The sequence below is a fragment of the Pholis gunnellus genome (genome assembly GCF_910591455.1).
Source record: "Pholis gunnellus genome assembly, chromosome: 17".
NCBI lineage: Eukaryota > Metazoa > Chordata > Actinopteri > Perciformes > Pholidae > Pholis > Pholis gunnellus.
Genome location: NC_136544.1, coordinates 4,230,862 through 4,248,059, shown reverse-complemented (window position 1 = coordinate 4,248,059; position 17,198 = coordinate 4,230,862). Strand labels below are relative to the sequence as shown.

Sequence of the window (17,198 nt, the reverse complement as noted above, 5' to 3'; positions counted from 1 at the left end):
TATATAGCGCTTTTCTAAATACCCAAAGACGCTTTACATAGGACAAAGACAAACAACAACAAAAAAAGAAAGACAGAGGAGCAACAAAACTATAAACCTGTTTGCTGTTTGTTGTTTGTTGTTGACAATATTTAGTTATATCTCAATTATGAATGACTTCTAATTTTTTGTTTTTAAAATTCTGTACATGTTTGTAAAAGCAATTATTTAGTCATGAAAAAGAACAGAGTATTTAAGAGTGATAAAATCTTACAAACCACTTAATGTTTCATCCTCACATCGCTGTTGCCATGGATCATTTATTGTAACCAGCATTAACTAGCTAGCTAGCTAACTAGTGTACAGCTGACTAAGTGGCTAGCTTGCTAGTTCCATCATGCTTTAATGCTACACTGGTTACAGAATATGAGCTGAGCTGCAGGCTGATGGCCAGCGGCCCAAACTAGTAAAGGTCTAATAACTAACCCTAACATTGTTAACAACCAGCTACGCAGGGCAGTTTTGCCAAGAAGAGCAGTGGGATTCATAATTACACATCAGTAGTAGTGACCGTGAACGTATTTTATGTTACATTACCTAGTAACGCTTCACTTGGTGTATACCTAAATAATAAGATATGGAACAACAGGACAACATTAGCAAAACCTATCTTACTGAGCGAGCCCTATGAGGCGGGACTTCTAGAGATCCAGAACCCTCGGCTGTGGCAAAGTTTCCTCGAATGTGATGCTGATGTGAGCCTCTACGACTCTAAAACTGATCAGACATCAGTTATCCTACTGAACACGGGGTATCATGATTCTATATACAATGTAGTGACAGAGGTTAATACAAAAGCAGTCAAGGGGCCTGTTATGCATTATACTAGTACGGGTCATCGTGTATGAGGCACAACAATAACATTTAAAGGACAAATGCAATTACTGCGTGATTTGAACGTCTTCCAGGCTCTTGCCGTACGAGACGAGAGGTAACTGTCAAATCTATTTACTTGTAAAACTTAATGTTAATGTTTCTGTGTAAATGGATAATGCCAGGCAAAAAAAACATTCTATGGCTTTGGGTTTCCCCTGGTAACCCCATGTTTAACTTCACAAAGCTATGGATTGTGGGTCATTCACTCTGCAAAGTCTGCAGAACAGAGGTGTGTGTGTGTGTGTGTGTGTGTGTGTGTGTGTGTGTGTGTGTGTGTGTGTGTGTCTGTGTGTTTGTGTGTGTGTCTGAAGTGTGGGCGTGCATTAATGGCATGAAAAGCCAAAAGTATCAAAACACTTAGTCATAAAATGACAGATTCTTTCAGCCAGCAGAATGCTAGACATGCAAATGGTTCCTGGATGTTTGTGTTGATACAAGGTGAAGCAGGAAAGATAGATTATAATAGAAATGTCACGTCGCAATTACAAGCTGTGAATTATCGTCATTATTCTTCTGCTGTAAATCATTTATCCTTCTCCCTCATTTGGCAGTTGAGTTAGTAATTCTCTCACGCTCCCTGTGTTCTTTCATCTTTGCGTGAAAGGATTCAGTTAAAGCAAATGTCACACTGAGCTAAGTATGAAATATGAGGCCAAAGTCTGAGGGGCGTTCATTTTGGAAAACCTGGTGGCGGAGTGTCTGATTTTATCCAATCAGATTTCGCCCCTGTGCTGTCTCTAAGTAAAGAAATCTGCCCGGAGGCCTTCAGAATTACAAGTGCATCCCTTTGCAGTTTAAGTAAATAGGGACGATATTGTTGATTGTCATAGTCTTCAACCAATCAGATTTTTAGTTTCACATGTTGGGCGTATTATTTGATGTGCCAGAGCCTGCTAGCTGGCCTAACCAAGTACGTCAGCATTAACGTGCGATTTGATTGGTCAGTGGGCGTGACTGTTGTGAAACTAGCTAGCAGAACTTTGTAGTAGTAAGAGTTAAAGGTTAAAGAAGTGTATGTAAGAAGTTTTTACGTGACATTACATTTTTAGCGGTTTGGCATGTTTGGCGGTGACAATCCCAATATCTACTGCTTCTATCTGGCGGACATTTTCAGCCCTCAAACGCATTGAAACGTATTCAAGAAATACAACTGGGGAGGCTCGACTATCATCACTGGCGTCCATGGCAATCGAGAAGGACCTCTTGCTGGAAGTGAACTGATGTACTGAAAAACCGCGGTATTGAACTCTTTGTATTCAAAGAAAGGAGGATGGACTTTGTCTTTAAATAGTGAACAGCAGCTTTGGTAAGTGAACTGCTTTTATTTTTTTACATCTGCAGTAGCGTTACTATTGTGTTCATTTTTCTATCGTGTTGTTATTATGATATGATATTGTTTCCTCTGATGTGAATAATATTTGAATGGTGCTCTTGATTGTGTGGCGGAATGCGTGTTTTAGCGCCGCAGTGTTGCTGGAATGTGCAGAGGCCTGTTGAATCGTGTTATTTGGGTTTTATGTTATTCTATCTGCTTTGTTGTCATATTAATATATATGACTGGTTCTTGTGAGTTTGTTCTTGTCATTGAGTGAATTACATTGATTCTGACTATATGCATTGTCCGTTAATGATGAAGCATCCCGTCATGCGTGTATTCATGTATCTGCACTCTGCAGTTAGTGTATTTGTAGCCCTCATAGGTGTTGAGCTTCATGTAACATTTTATGGCACTTGTCAAATGTTGTGTGAATATGCGGTTTTTACACAAAACAAATAATAACCCGTAGCTGTGGCGTCATAATGAGGCTATTAGGAGGTGGTTCAACTGTAGTAGGACAGCACTGAAGGCCCAGGTATAAAATGCACGGCCCGCCACGGGTCAATTGTAATAATTTGGTTGGAGAAAATCATCTGAAAAAACATTCAACAGTTCTTCAAGTTATTTTTTTACATTTTCCGACGTCTTTGTAGTATTGTTTTGAAAATGTAGAACACTGTGGATCTGGCTTATGTGAATTTGTGGTGTCTTGTCAGCCCATGCAGGCTACATGCATGACGCAATAATAAAAACTATATTCATTCCTTCCTCTGGACATTGGTACAACGGTCTCTTTGTGAGGCATTGGTAGGCCTATGTACTTTTAATGTGCTTTTGTATGTAGTTTAATATATTGAATGTCCTGTCTTATCTGGACCCTGAGTCTGAAATAAAAGTTTGACTGATTGATTGCAAGTGAAAAGTACTTTTCTCATTTAATTAAGAACTCTAGTGCACAGAAATCTGAATTAGTATTTGCCTGTTATTATCAATGAAGAGGACACAAGTGTGTATCACGATATCTCAATATATGATTTCATTACGATACCGTTCCATTAAAAAGGAGATAAATTGTCATATTGAAGTATCGCCCGGTGTGTCGACGGTGGCACACGAGAACTACCAAAGTGTTTTCCAGATTTCCAGTGGCCAGCATTGAGAATGCCCCAAAGTGCAACCAATATTCATGCCATAGTCAACTAATTTGGGTGCACAACTGCAGTGAATAAGTGCATATCAATGTAAATCTGAAAAGAAAGTTGGATTTTTGATGCTTTCTTTTGATGTTTCGCCCTACAAAGTATGTACAAATGTTCAATGACAGCACTTTCAGACTTCAAACTACGACAACACCAACAAGTGCTGTTGTTGGCCCACTGAGCGTGATGCTTACTCGATTGGGAACCAATCACCACAGAGCAGCTTGACATTCTCTATGTCATCGTGGCAGAGGAAGCGGAGCTGGACTTCACTGAGAGCTGTGAGAGGCACCACGTCACTCATTCACACCTGCAGAGATCAACAAAGAGCAAAGAAAGGTATGTTAATGGATGTTTTGATAGAGTTCTGCTGTTGTTTAACACTGCCCCCATTTACTTCACTTCATCGAGACTTTTCTCTGTTTTTTTTATCTTCCGTTCGCCATGGAGGCATGTGAGAAAAATAAAGATTTCTTTCAGAATTCAAGGTAATGCGGGGTGATACATTGAAACACAAATGGTCATATTAGGTGTGGAGTATTCCTTTAAAGACGCCACCCCGGGTCCTGGGACAGGTGCTGGGAAATTTACAAATTTATTTTAATAATCATTAGTTGCAGCCTCAGGCCATGTCCACACTACTACGTTTCCATTTGAAAACGCATATATGTTTTGCTACGTTTACACTGAGCGTCCACACTACGCCGGAGTTTTTGAACACCGAAAAACATAATAATATCCTAGTTGTACAAAGTTATCAGTACAGATAAAATGTTTTGCAGTAGGACTTTTGTTTAATTTCATTTGCATTTTTGTATTCATTAGTTTCTTTGTAGGCAAAAAAATGTTTGCTTTGTCTTTGTTCTTCCTTTGCTCTGCCAAGAGGATGTGTATGCTGTTAAACGGGATGTGAGAGATTATGAGACGTCTGAGACGTGTGTTTGTTTGTGTGTGTTTGGCACTCTTCTGTTGACAGTTGTCATGAGAGTGTGCAGCCAGCGTCCACTTTATTATTTTCATTATATGTTTCTATCCAATTCCCCTCAAAAACCTTTGTCTCAAACAAAACAAAAAATGTTTAGTATATAATCAAATGTAAAAAAAAATCAATTAAATCTTAAAAAAAATTGTTCGGGTGAAATATTTCCGTACCTGAAGTTACAGACTATTTTGTCTGTCTACATTATATCTGATAAATGAGATACGTCATTATTAAATTAAATACGTCATTATTAAAATTCTGGTATTTTTTACGCACAGGACTTGATTTGGCCATGCGTACCTGTTAGTGCATATGAGTCTGTACTGATAACTCCTTTTTGTACCACTATAAGGCTGCAATATGTTTTGATTTGTTAATTTATTTGCAATATGGTGTATAATAGAGCATTTATTATATGTCCTGACATTATATTTATGGTGTTGAACAGATTCACTAGACAAAGTTAACTGGTGTCAGGTGCTTGATGTGCAGAACAGACACCAAATCAGGAGTGAATGATGCCGTCTCCTTTCCAGGTTATTGACTGCACACAAATAAATATTGAATCCTACAAAAATTATATTGAAAACACAAAAAAATAAACGCGTACAGAGAATGCATTGTGTCCATCTCTTGTCATCGAGCCTTGACACCAAACCAGTCTGTGCTAATGTGTCACAGTGTGTTCGTTCAATGAGCTGACACTCCACATGAACAAGCTTCATGTTGTTATTTCTGACTACACTAAACTATCCCTACCATTATATTATTCCTACTTCTTTCTTTGTCACAGAGAGATGCTGTCCTTTTAGAGACCTCCTGGAGGCGCTCTGGAAATGTGTTAACTGACCTTTGCTGACCTAGTTCAGATGGATATTCCTTTCTGGTGGTGTGGTACAAGATTTAAAAACACTGAATGACAAAAACAAACTCAAAAACATGAACTCAAACTTTAACTTATTGAAGAGCAGGGATGTGTGGTCAGGGGAGGCAGAGCCTCACCTGTCATCATGAAAAGTAAAAAACAAATAATGATAAAATAAAATAAATAATATTTCTCTACTGATCTGTGCTATAAATGTTATTTCTGTATGATTTCAATAATTTTAAAGCATTTTTATAGTCTAAATCGCTGTATTTGCTCATGTGCTGTTCAAACAGAGAGGAGACACGCGAGGTGAGGCAGCACGAGTTGTGCCTCACCTCAGATTGCGCAATCCCTCACTAACTGGATTGAGCGCGTGCCTTTTGCTTTCTCATTGTTTGTCACCACTGTAATATTTGTTGACACTTGTATTATATGTCCTTTCTTTCCATAGAATAAGTCATGTATTTCACGTATGTTTAGAACATATTTAGTCTTGCTGATCTGATAGAAACCGCAGTGAAGAAGCACAGAGGGGAGGCAAACAGTACCTCTACCTCAATGAAGGGGGCGTGCGAGAGCTCACGGGTCGGGTTTATTCTTGTTCTGCCGTTACTCTTCTTCTACACTTCTCTTCTTCTTCTTATATTTTGCTTTGACTGCAAACATTGAAGGTTAAATATTTAAGCTTTAACAATTCTCAAAAAACAGGGAAATATGACCAAATCAACAGCAATCCAACGTCGGACAGGTAAAGTAACCTTTATGTGTTTGTTAAATCCGTAGTTGTTACAGATTATCGCGTGATCTCGCGATTTTCGCGGAGTGGCGCCCGCGAGCGCTCCGCTTGTGAAACACAGGTCGGTGCAATCAAATATGTAGCTTACCTATGTGTGTGCAAAGAATGCTGATATGAAATATGAAAAACAACCAGTAGTCAATGGGCAAGTTGCCAATTGAATGGTGATTTAAGCTACTCTATATTGGGTTCATATATTTGTAAATCTGACTCTGAAAGAGTCAGTGCCTCACCAGCCACGAACCTCACCGCACGTCACTGGTGAAGAGGCACATGTGAGACCTCCTGCTCACCGTTTCATCCTCTTTTCCTGACATCTAAACAAACTCTAGTACAGGGGTCGGCAACCTTTACCATCCAAAGAGCCATTTTGCCCTATTTTTCACCAAATAAAATGTGTCTGGAGACGCAGAAGCTATTTGATGTCACAGCTTATAAAGTGCTGTATATAGTTATATTATATATACAAAAAACTATAGTTTGTTTTATTTGTGAAATTATAGAACAAGAATAAAGACAATTCTTGACATTTTATTGCTACCTGTTTTGGATTTATCCATTGATAGTGTAGCCGAGGGTTAATGTTGCGCCAATACTTTGTGATAATAATAAAATAATAAACACGGGGCTCCGTAATCTGCGCCAAAACGGAACCTCTTTTTCTCTTTCCGTCTCATCCTCCACAATAAAAGCCCCAAACACATACACAGGAACACTGCTTCCTAGAGAGCTCTTAACGTGCTCAACATAATAGCTTATAATAGTTTACCGAGGGCGGAGGTCTGCAAATCATATATAATTAGCCACCTTCAGGGAAAGGCGCTTGACAGCGACGTAATAGGATGTGGCGCACATTTTAGTTGACAAACTATTAAAACATTTTTTATTTTTGGCGGCGTGTCTAGCGACGTTATCAGGGAGCCGCAACAGAGGGGCTGAAGAGCCGCATGCGGCTCCGGAGCCGCGGGTTGCCGACCCCTGCTCTTGTAGGATAAAACAGAGCTTCACAGACTCCCCATTATAAAGAATCAGTTTTCAGGTATAGCAACTCTTATTATAATCCGCAGCCTTGAAGTTTCTTCCCAGTCTTAATCAAGCGTATCAGTCATATCAGTGCAGTCACAAGATATGATATATAATATAACTGTGGGTTCCTTTCCTAAAACATAGAAACATAAGCAGACGAGCTCGCTCCACTGAGTTTCAACATGGAGAGAACAAAAGAAAATAAAGGTGTCGCATACTAAACTTTCTTTGTGAGTTACTGTGACCACCGCGAGTATAAACTGTCCCCTCAATTCCAGATTGCATCGCATTTGTTCATTATATTTTGTCTTTCTTCCTCTCCTCCACATGCCTCCGTGCCTCATCCGCGGATCTGAAGTGTCGGACTCCACCGTCATGTGTAACATTAAAAAAGTCCCTGGCGTCATCCCCCTCTGTGCGTTCGGGCAGATTGATGACGTTTATGTTGTTGCGTCTGGACCGGTTCTCCTGACCGGGTCATGCCTCAGTTAGCAGTGTCTCAGTGCGTGCGAGTTTAGCTCGGAGCTGTGACACCGAGTCTTCTGTGTCGGATATTCTTTGTTCTGAAAAAAGTGTTCAGTCCGGGAGATCCTGTCCGGCGCTCCTACCTCCTTGGCATCACGTGGCCCTCTCCAGCTGTCATTTTTAAAGCCTAACAGTTAATGTATTTGCAGGCCAAGACAAACATCCGCAATAGGCTGCAAGGAGACCATCTTGCAGCCTACACAGCAGCGCTTTATCGCCCCCTGTCGGGCTGAAACCAAATAACCAAAATAACCCACTCCCTTGTCCTGTTTCCTTACTGCTGTGCTGCAACCAGTGGTAGAATAATAAGTAATACTCAAACCTTTTTCTTGAGTAAAAGTAGCAATATTACAGTGTATAAATACTATGTTACACGTAAATGTCCTGCATTAAAATAAAAGAGTAGGTCTAATAGCATCAAAATATAATCTGCTTGAAGCACCAAAAGAAAAAGTAGGCTTCATTACGCCGAATGGCCCATTTCAACATAATATATATTATATGACTGGATTAAAATGAGTGATAGATTTATATGTAATAGTCACTAATGTTGCAGGTGGTGAAGGCAGAGCTAACATTAACAAATGTACTGTATACCTGCATGTAGCTTAAGACATAAATTATTAATTTATTTTTATTTGTATTAATAATCTGAATCCGCAAGGACTGTCAAATAAAAGTAGGGGAGTTAAAAATGTACTTGTGAATTGTAGTGTAGTAGAAGTATACAGTAGCACAAATGGAAATACAAAGACCTTCTTAAATCAATGTAGTCATTCCACCACTAGCTGCCACTCTCTGATTCCATGCGTCACAATAGAACCATTTTCTGAGGTCTCAATAATCACACCTGCTGGTTACCTCCCAGCAACAATACTTGCAGATTATCTAACAATATACACCCGGACTGGTTTTGCTTGATCTTTAATAAGATGTTACTTTAAAGGCGAAGATGTTTCATTAAACACCGGATATGGTTTTTACTCTGGCTGACTAAATGTAAAATACGGCAACAGTATGCGTATAGGATAGCAAAAAGGTCACCACACTGTATTTTACAACCTTTGCTCCAAGAATCACATCCACACCATCGTGACCAGGGCAACAGAATAATGATTCTCCTGCTGGAGTAATAATTTACCCAGGATGCATCTGCAAAAAGCAACATATGAAACGCTGGGTTGCCGATTCGCAGTGAGATAAACTGCCCGGAATAGGGATCCTGCTGCGTGTGTCCAGGGGTGCAGGTGTTGGTGCGTCTCTGACTCCCACAGCAGGGCAGAGAGTCTTTTAGGCTCCTCTAGCATGCAGTATAACTATTACATGCTAACTGTCCATGTGTCATACAATCAAGATTTAGAATGATGTATTTTAAATATACACACTAATGTGACCTCTTTGGCCCAGGATGCATCGGGTGTGTGCGTTGGGCCTCTTGTTGGCCCTGCAGCATCTGTCTACCTCCCTGCTGCTGGGAGCCTTCAACATCCAGACATTTGGGATCACGAAAGCCTCCAAGAAGGATCTCATGAACAACATCAGCAAGGTCTGAAAATGTTTTATTTTTTCTTGCATCCAATATTCCTTTTTTCTAAGACTGTATCTCATCACAAACACAATATAAAGAGGATATATTTTGAACAGCGCTGAGTAACGTTAAAATAGCACAAGGTTTACCCGACATCTGGCCTCCCTTCAATTGCAATAAGTTGGTAGCACATTAGAAAGCACATTAGAAGTATGAGCATGTCGTTAGATTTAGTTACAACACTGTATTGTTCAGAGGCTTTTGGAGATTAAAGGGGCACTCCAGCAATTCTTTTTCAAATCCATAAACTTGGAGGACTCACAATAGGTAGATTAATAATTATAATTTAAAAAAAAGAATGGATCCTAAATTTCCCATAATTCAACCATTAAGCATTTTATCATTTCTTTAGAACCTCCTTGGGTGGTAAATGTCCATGGCTTTTAAATACTATGTGCCCAGTTTATAACGCAGGTTTTCCGTTTGTACTGTCCAAGCCCAAGCTCATATTACCCTGATGACACTATAGATCACTATGACATCATCAGGGCTTATTGTGTCCTCCAGAGACACTCCAGACACAAGTAGTACTTCCCATGCAGGACTCAACAACAAGGGCTGCCCGGGGCAAGTAAAATGCCGCGTCGGGCTAATAAATCTTGCAACTCATTCGCCCGATTGTAAAAAAAAGAATGAAACACTTTTTTTTCGGGAGCTGACGATGGAAGTAGCTAAGGGGTGAGCCATTTGTTTCCTCCCCATCTTTGTTGAGAGTTGCACAAGCACGAGAAAATGGGGGGTAAAGACAAAGTTTTGTTAACTGAAGTACAAGCGAGCACCTCAAATGTAACGGAAACAGTTTAGTATAGTTTAACGGCGTTAGAGGATGTGGCCGAAACTCCAGATTCATTACTGACTTTGGTCTTTGTTAGTATTTGACAACAACAAAGAATAAATAAATTAAACAATTGATATGGGGGCAAGTGATTAAAAAAACAAACATTAACGTTGAACCCTGCCATGACCAGTGAACCTTTTAAGTGAGAAATTAGTGAAGTACCCCTTTATTACCTCGAACAATAACGATTACAGATTATTTAATTTGACTGGAAAAGGAGATGTTATGTTGGTTCACCTCTTTTAGTTCTTCTTCTTTGTTTCAGGAGAACTCTACTTGAATCGAATGAAACTAAACAGACCACTAATATAATTAGACGGCACTGCTGCAAGAACTCTAATCAGATATGTGTTGTTTTCTGTTTCTCAGATTGTCTGTCGCTACCACATCATTCTGATCCAGGAGGTCAGAGACAAGGATCTGTTAGCGACCAACAGACTCATGACGGACGTCAACAAGTTAGACTAACCACACACCTTATGTAGTGCTTTTATTACTACACACAGAATATAGTGACCTTCTGTAGGAGTTGAGTTGGATGGCTCATGAACTCACATTATGATTTGAGACAAACAAAATGATGCTCTACATCTGTGTGAGTGTTTGTGTGTGTTTTCGCAGTCGTTGCCCTCTGCACGGGTTCAAGAACATCTACAGCGAGCCTCTGGGTGCTACTCCACAGAGTCAGGAGAGATATGTCTTCCTCTACAGGTAAACAGAGAGAGGCAAAAACAACCGATCCTCTGTTGGAATCCTCCGTTGAGACCCCGCATCAGTGAACAGAAAACAAACTATTTCTCTTTTAAAGTTCAGATCTGCACAGTGTCTTTGTCCGTATTGTCAGTGATTAGTGCCAGAAAACTACTTTTGTAAAAGTAGCCAACATTACAATTAAAATACTCAACTACAAGCATTCGACATCGAATACACAAGTATTATCAGAAAAACGTAAAGTATCACAAGTATCACCACATAATGCAGCAGACTGGGCCCTGTCAGAGTAATAGATTACAATGCTAGATTATTATTGTTAGCTGGTCTTGGTGGAGCCAATTTGAACTACTTGATATCTAATTTACTAATTTAATCTGTACCAATGCGTCATGTTATAATGTATGTTACATGTTTTGGATGTGAAAGCACAATCTGAAAAGTAACCTTAAGTAAAGTAACTGAAGTAAACCTTTATTGTAAATATTTGCCTCTGAGATGTAGTGGGGCGGACGTGTTTAGTAACAGGAAATGGAAACACTCAAGTACAAGTAACTCAAAATAGTACATGTGTATAGTGTCCAAAACATGCAGCAGAGTGTAAACCTTAAGTTGACACGTGTTTCTGGTCCGATGCACAGAGCTCACACCGACACCGCTCGTATTGATCCAATTTCCCTCGAAAGTTGGTGAAACAACTTCCTTTCTTCCTAAAAGTATCGCTGTTTATCTCGACACACTCAAAGAGTCCACAGATTAATCCACAAATTGTTCCACAACATAATCCACACAACACGGTTACTCCCCACCACTGGTTTTATGAAAGATGGTTTAGTACAGATATTAGAAGATCGGAGTTTAACAAAGGAGATGCACTTATGATTTCTGGTGACGAGTAGTTCTCTTGAATACCTATGTTGAATACACTTATTGTAAGTCGCTTTGGATAAAAGCGTCGCTAAATGACTGTAATGTAATGTAATCTAGTGGTGAGGTTGCAGATTCAAACCAACTGAACGCCTCTTCGCTCATCCCTCCTTTTACAAGAATGTCGGAAAACTACAGGCGCCTTCAGGTAACACAGAAAGCCAGCGTTTGGTTTGTCCATTCTGGGCTACTGTAGAAACACGGAGGACTACATGAAGAAGACCCACTCTCTACGTAGCTATGAAAGACTCATTCTAAGCTAACAAAAACTCAACGATTCGTAGTTTCAGGTGATGAAAACATGCAACACTCAACGCCAATAGATCCACCAAAATCCTACACACTGTTCCTTTTTGAATGCAAACCACTTGCAGATGTGTTGTAAAAAATAAAAATGCATTTGAAATTCCCATTTGATATGGAGTGTCACATAATAGCATAACATGCACAATATACAGCATAGCCCACCATACTCTATATAAATAGACCACTTTAAAAACACCAAACACATCATGAAATGTAATTTCTGCAAAGAATATTCGTGAATACAGAATACGTTTTGGTCTAACTGTATTTAGTAATACAGTCTTCCTTTGGTAATCACACTTACATTTGTTGGGCAATGCTCCAGCAATGCTGTGAATAGCTGTGAACAGGAAAGAGTTGATGAACTTTAACCGCTATTTGAAGACTACTTCAAAAGCAATATGTTTACAGGAAGTGAGAGATGTGGTTAAGTACTATCTTTCCTCTGCAGGGAGTCGATGGTGTCCGTGGTTGATAGCTACCAAGACACTAAAGGTGTCTTCAGCCGCCCGCCCTTCATCGTTGAGTTCTTCTCCAAACACACCGGTAGGCTCTGAAAGAGTGCGGCAAAGAACAGCGATAACTCTTTCTCACTGTCAGACGCCAGTGATGTGGATTGCCTCTCTCGTTAGGCGACCAACTGAGAACTAAACACCAGACGTGTGTGAGAGATTCTGAGGTCACGATCACCAAGGCCCCTTTAAAAATGTTTTGTCTTCAGTTGAATTCTGACTGCCATACAGTATTTATGTCAGCCAAATAGGGCCGGCAACTCTACATTTAAAAGACAGTGAGCTCACTTTTTTGTTAAATGAATCATGTCTGCCATATCCAAAACATCAACTTGTCTCTTGTCATCTCACATTTCCCTCTTCGTTCACTCACTCCTTTCTCCTTCCTCCTGTTTTATAGTTGTGGAGAACTTTGTTCTGATCCCCCAGCACACCACTCCTGAGAAAGCTGTGAAGCAAATCAATGCCCTCTGTAAAGTGGTGGAAGATGTCAAGAACCGCTGGAACAACAATGTGAATGTTCTCCTCCAGAAAACACACGCAAAACCAATTATTTGGTGGAAAATAAAATAAAAAAGAGTGTAAAGGATGATTAATTTGTTATATGAGGTGGTTGAAATTATTTCTGTTCTCTCTGCAGAACATCGTGCTGCTGGGCGACTTCAACGCTGGCGGCACTTATGTATCAGACGCCGACTGGCTAAATATCCGCCTCTCCAATAGCAATGGTTTCAACTGGCTGATCACCGACAATCAAAACACTGCAGTGTCAGGAGTGGGAAAAAAAGCCATAGCTTACGACAGGTGGACACACACACAAACACACGCATACACACTTGCATGCACACACACACACACACACACACACACACACATGTACAGGCTCTAAATTCCACTCCTCTTCCTGTATCTGCAGGATTGTGGTCACTGATGACATGATGAAGGGTGTGGTGCCCAGCAGTGCTGAGGTCTACAACTTCATGTCGGACTTTGGTCTCACCTTGGACGAGGTAAAATCAACTTTAGCTCTAACGCTCCTCTATGATAGAATTCACATCAGTTGCAATTTACAAAAAGACCGGGTCTATTAAGAGCAGCTTAACACTTTTATGTTTTCACCATAGAAATAAATGAAGGAGTAGAACGGACATAGAACTAGGCTATGGCTCGGTGCTACAGCGGGTCGTCCTTCAATCAGAGGATTGCTCCCAAAAGCTGTGCCTTCAGTGTATGTGTGGGATGAATGTTAGTTAGTCCTGATGGGCAGGTGGCATTTTGCATGGCAGCCCCTGCCATCAGTGTGTGAATGGGTGAATGACATGTAGTGTTAAATCAAGTACATTTAACATTTACATTCACATTCAAATCACTGTGGCAGGATAGTCAGAGCGTGGGCCATTTTTATGTGTGCCGTTGTCATCGTGGCCGTTGCAGCGGGCTAATTTCGGTTTAATATAGACTTCCATGGCCGCGGAGAATCAATGATCAAAAAGCTGGTTCACCCAGAGCCTTTCCCCAAATGTGTCGATATCGACTGCATCATTTGTGGGCGTGACATCGTTTGACCTCTTCTCTGATTTTGAGGCGGCTGTAGCTCAGTGGGTAGAGCGTGTCGACCTCCAACCAGATGGTTACGAAGTGTAGAGAGCCAGAGTAAATGAGTAAAAAGGAAGAGTGTGGATTAATAGGCAGAAATATAATATAATATTCATAACTATGTTTATATTAGTGTATAATGACCTGAAACTAAGAAGGCTTATGCTTTACTTCGCTTAGAAAAATACATTTGTGTCTTTATAGGAAGCGGGTCCTCTTCCACAGAGTCCGCCATGTTGCACCGCCATGAGCCTTTCACGTTTTTGCGTTAACTAAAGGTAGTGATAAGCTCCAACGTTACTGGTGCTTTTTCTTAGTACGTTCTAATGTTTTGGTGTAGTTTATTATCATGCTGCTCTGTCTGTCAGGGCTGATCTCCTTCAACTACACTCATGGAACATGAGTGTACATGGAGTTACACATGGAACTAAGTCAGCATACAGAGCACAGAGGCTGCGGTGGAAATATTTGCGAGCAAAAAGCCAACACTTTATCTGTTCAACAAGCATGAACATGTAAAAGAAAGTGAAACCTAATTCAATCTGCTCTGTCCGCGGCTTCTCATCCACCGCCGCTATGTTTTACAAACATGCTAAAACTGAAGCTGTCTGTCCTTAGTCTGTTTCTGGTAGTTTGTTCTTGTAAACTTCTCTGCTGGCTGAGATGAAGCAGACAGGAGGACAGAAATAATGACTGATACTATACTATGGATAAACCACAGGGAGAAACAGGACTCAAAGGCACTCAAATGGATCAGGCAAAAAACTTGGTTGATGAAAAACAGGCAGAGGACAGGAAAACCAGGAACATAAAACTAGGAGAATCGCTGGAAAGGCAGGAAGTGAAGTGACATGAAATGAGAGGAGCATGCCAACCATTATGAAATACAGCCGCCTTTAATAACTCTGGACTGACATGTTAGTTGGAAATTCTTTTAGAAGCTCCATCATCGTCATGCCGTCGATGAGTGACTGCATATGTTAGTACCCATAAGGTAGCAAGTAGTCACAACCTTAATTTGTATTATTTTGTGGCCTCTTCTTAAAGCCCACCATTTTACTTAGTTTATGTTGGATAGGACATTTCAGGATATTAGATTATAATGTAGTCTTAAGAGTTTTTAGTAAGGCCTTTTTAGCTTATTATGTAATAAATAATGATTTAAGATCCCTTATTGGTTCCAGTAATGTTTTTGTCCATTAATATTTGTTCCTCCCCGCAGCTCTCGTCTCTGCAAATTTGACTATTTTCTTTGATTCCTTAAATAAAACCGTTGGTTAATTTTTACAAAACACGTCTCTCTGTCTCATAACGGTAACGAATCTGTAGGCCTTAACAATTCTACAAGAAACGATATCTTAAGGTTAAGCTTATATTTCCTGTGTAATTGCCCAGGTGGCGTTGTTGGTTCCTTCATTTTCCCCCAAAGGCCCCGCCACATAAACAGTACAGTTGCTGCTCTAGAGACAATATTTAGTTATATCTCAATTATGAATAATTTCTAATCCTGATCTAACCAGCATCAACTAGCTAGCTAGCTAACTAGTGTACAGCTGACTAAGTGGCTAGCTTGCTAGTTCCATCGTCCTCTAATGCTACACTGGTTACAGAGTAGGAGCTCAGTGGCAGCTCTGGGTCTAACTCCGCCTTACTCTCCGCCACTCCAGAGAAGGACAAACTACCATAACTATCAGTAATCACAATTTTCTCTTGTACTGGTCAAATGAACACAAAACCATTCATTGCATTCTACTCCTATTCCATTTCAATGGTTTTCTCCTTGCAGCAGTGATGTAGAAGTATAGTGACGGTTTAGTCAATGCACGGTGACATCGATGTTGGGAGAGATTACAGGAGCAACAGATTCCAAACTCGAGAAGGTGTCAGTAAGGCGTTGTTATGAATCCTACTGCTCTTCTTGGCAAGACCAGCCCTGCAGCCATTCAAGCGCAAGGATTGGCCAGCAGCCATGCTCACCGAGGTACTGGTAGCCTGATTTGTTCAGGTTCTATGTCCTGACCAATGGGCTGTACTGGCCCAAACTAGTAAAGGTCTAATAACTAACCCTAACATTGTTAACAACCAGCTACACAGGGTGGTTTTGCCAAGAAGAGCAGTGGGATTCATAATTGTGCATCAGTGTATCAAAGTCCACCTCCACGCACCTCTGAAACTCACCAAATAATCAGATTTTACGGAAGGTTATATGCTGGACTGTTTCTTTCCTTTGAGCAGTTGCCAGGCAACCGAAGGAGACTTACCAGTTTTTGTTTGGATTGTTGACTATATTTTTAAAGAAACTTGCAAACATGCTTTGAAAATGGTCATCAGTTTTGGTTGATGGTGCTGAAACATGCAAATCCAGTACTGTATGTAGTCCTGTAGTGATGCAAGTGGAAAGGGTATTTTGATGACTTGAGTTTGACAAAACATAATAAATTGTTTTCTGTCTAACCGAGGACATCTTGCTGAAGCTGGACCAACTAGAAATTGTGCCACAAGGGAACCCTACAATGTTCTCTCTCTCTCTCTCTCTCTCTCTCTCTCTCAGGCATCTAAGATCAGCAACCATTTCCCTGTGGAGGTGACGCTGATTGAAAAGGTTACCTGAATCATGACTGCCAAAACCAGAGACGTTGCAGAGACCTCCACGGTGAATTGGGATGATGACTCAGTGGGGGTGCAACCCTCTGCAACCATGCAGCATTGAATTGACTAGACCAAAATAAACAAATTATTTCTGCTATTCTTTTTTTCATTTCTTTCAATGTTTGAAGCAGCACAAACAAAAGTCCATTCACCTTCATTGTATCAAGTAGCAGCACACTTTTCAGAGGTATGTATCGAAAACGTTGCACAAAAAACTAAAGCTGTCTGCATGTCGTGACGCCAGCAGTAGTAGCAGTACGTCTGTCTCTGTTGCCTTGAAACCAAAAGAGACTTTATGAGGATTATTTTTAAAGATAAAAATGAAAGTGACGATGTGATTTTGAACAGCTTCATGTCATTCCTTAATCACACGAATCAATCCTCTGACAACAAAAACGATCATTGCTTCCGATATTTCAGGCTAAATGTAAATAAATCTGTT

General features: G+C 40.3%; 1 protein-coding gene across 1 annotated transcript; it reads left to right on the top strand.

The window, feature by feature from the left end:
- The first annotated feature begins 3,688 nt into the window (after positions 1 to 3,688).
- On the top strand, positions 3,689 to 16,853 carry LOC306710045 (deoxyribonuclease-1-like). Its single transcript, XM_079178420.1, has 9 exons — positions 3,689 to 3,771; positions 9,037 to 9,175; positions 10,425 to 10,513; positions 10,677 to 10,766; positions 12,451 to 12,545; positions 12,912 to 13,024; positions 13,152 to 13,315; positions 13,428 to 13,521; positions 16,659 to 16,853. Exons 2-9 carry the CDS (start codon positions 9,038 to 9,040, stop codon positions 16,716 to 16,718), a joined length of 843 nt encoding a protein of 280 aa, XP_079034546.1. The 5' UTR covers positions 3,689 to 3,771; position 9,037; the 3' UTR covers positions 16,719 to 16,853.
- Positions 16,854 to 17,198: the final 345 nt, after the last annotated feature.

What these genes read in the sequence shown, in the direction of transcription:
- LOC306710045 (XM_079178420.1), top strand. Translation starts at nt 9,038, where the DNA reads ATGCATCGGGTGTGTGCGTTGGGCCTCTTGTTGGCCCTGCAGCATCTG. An exon ending in CTCATGACGGACGTCAACAA is followed by an intron (nt 10,514 to 10,676) that starts GTTAGACTAACC and finishes GTGTTTTCGCAG; the next exon opens with TCGTTGCCCTCTGCACGGGT. An exon ending in AAAGCCATAGCTTACGACAG is followed by an intron (nt 13,316 to 13,427) that starts GTGGACACACAC and finishes CTGTATCTGCAG; the next exon opens with GATTGTGGTCACTGATGACA.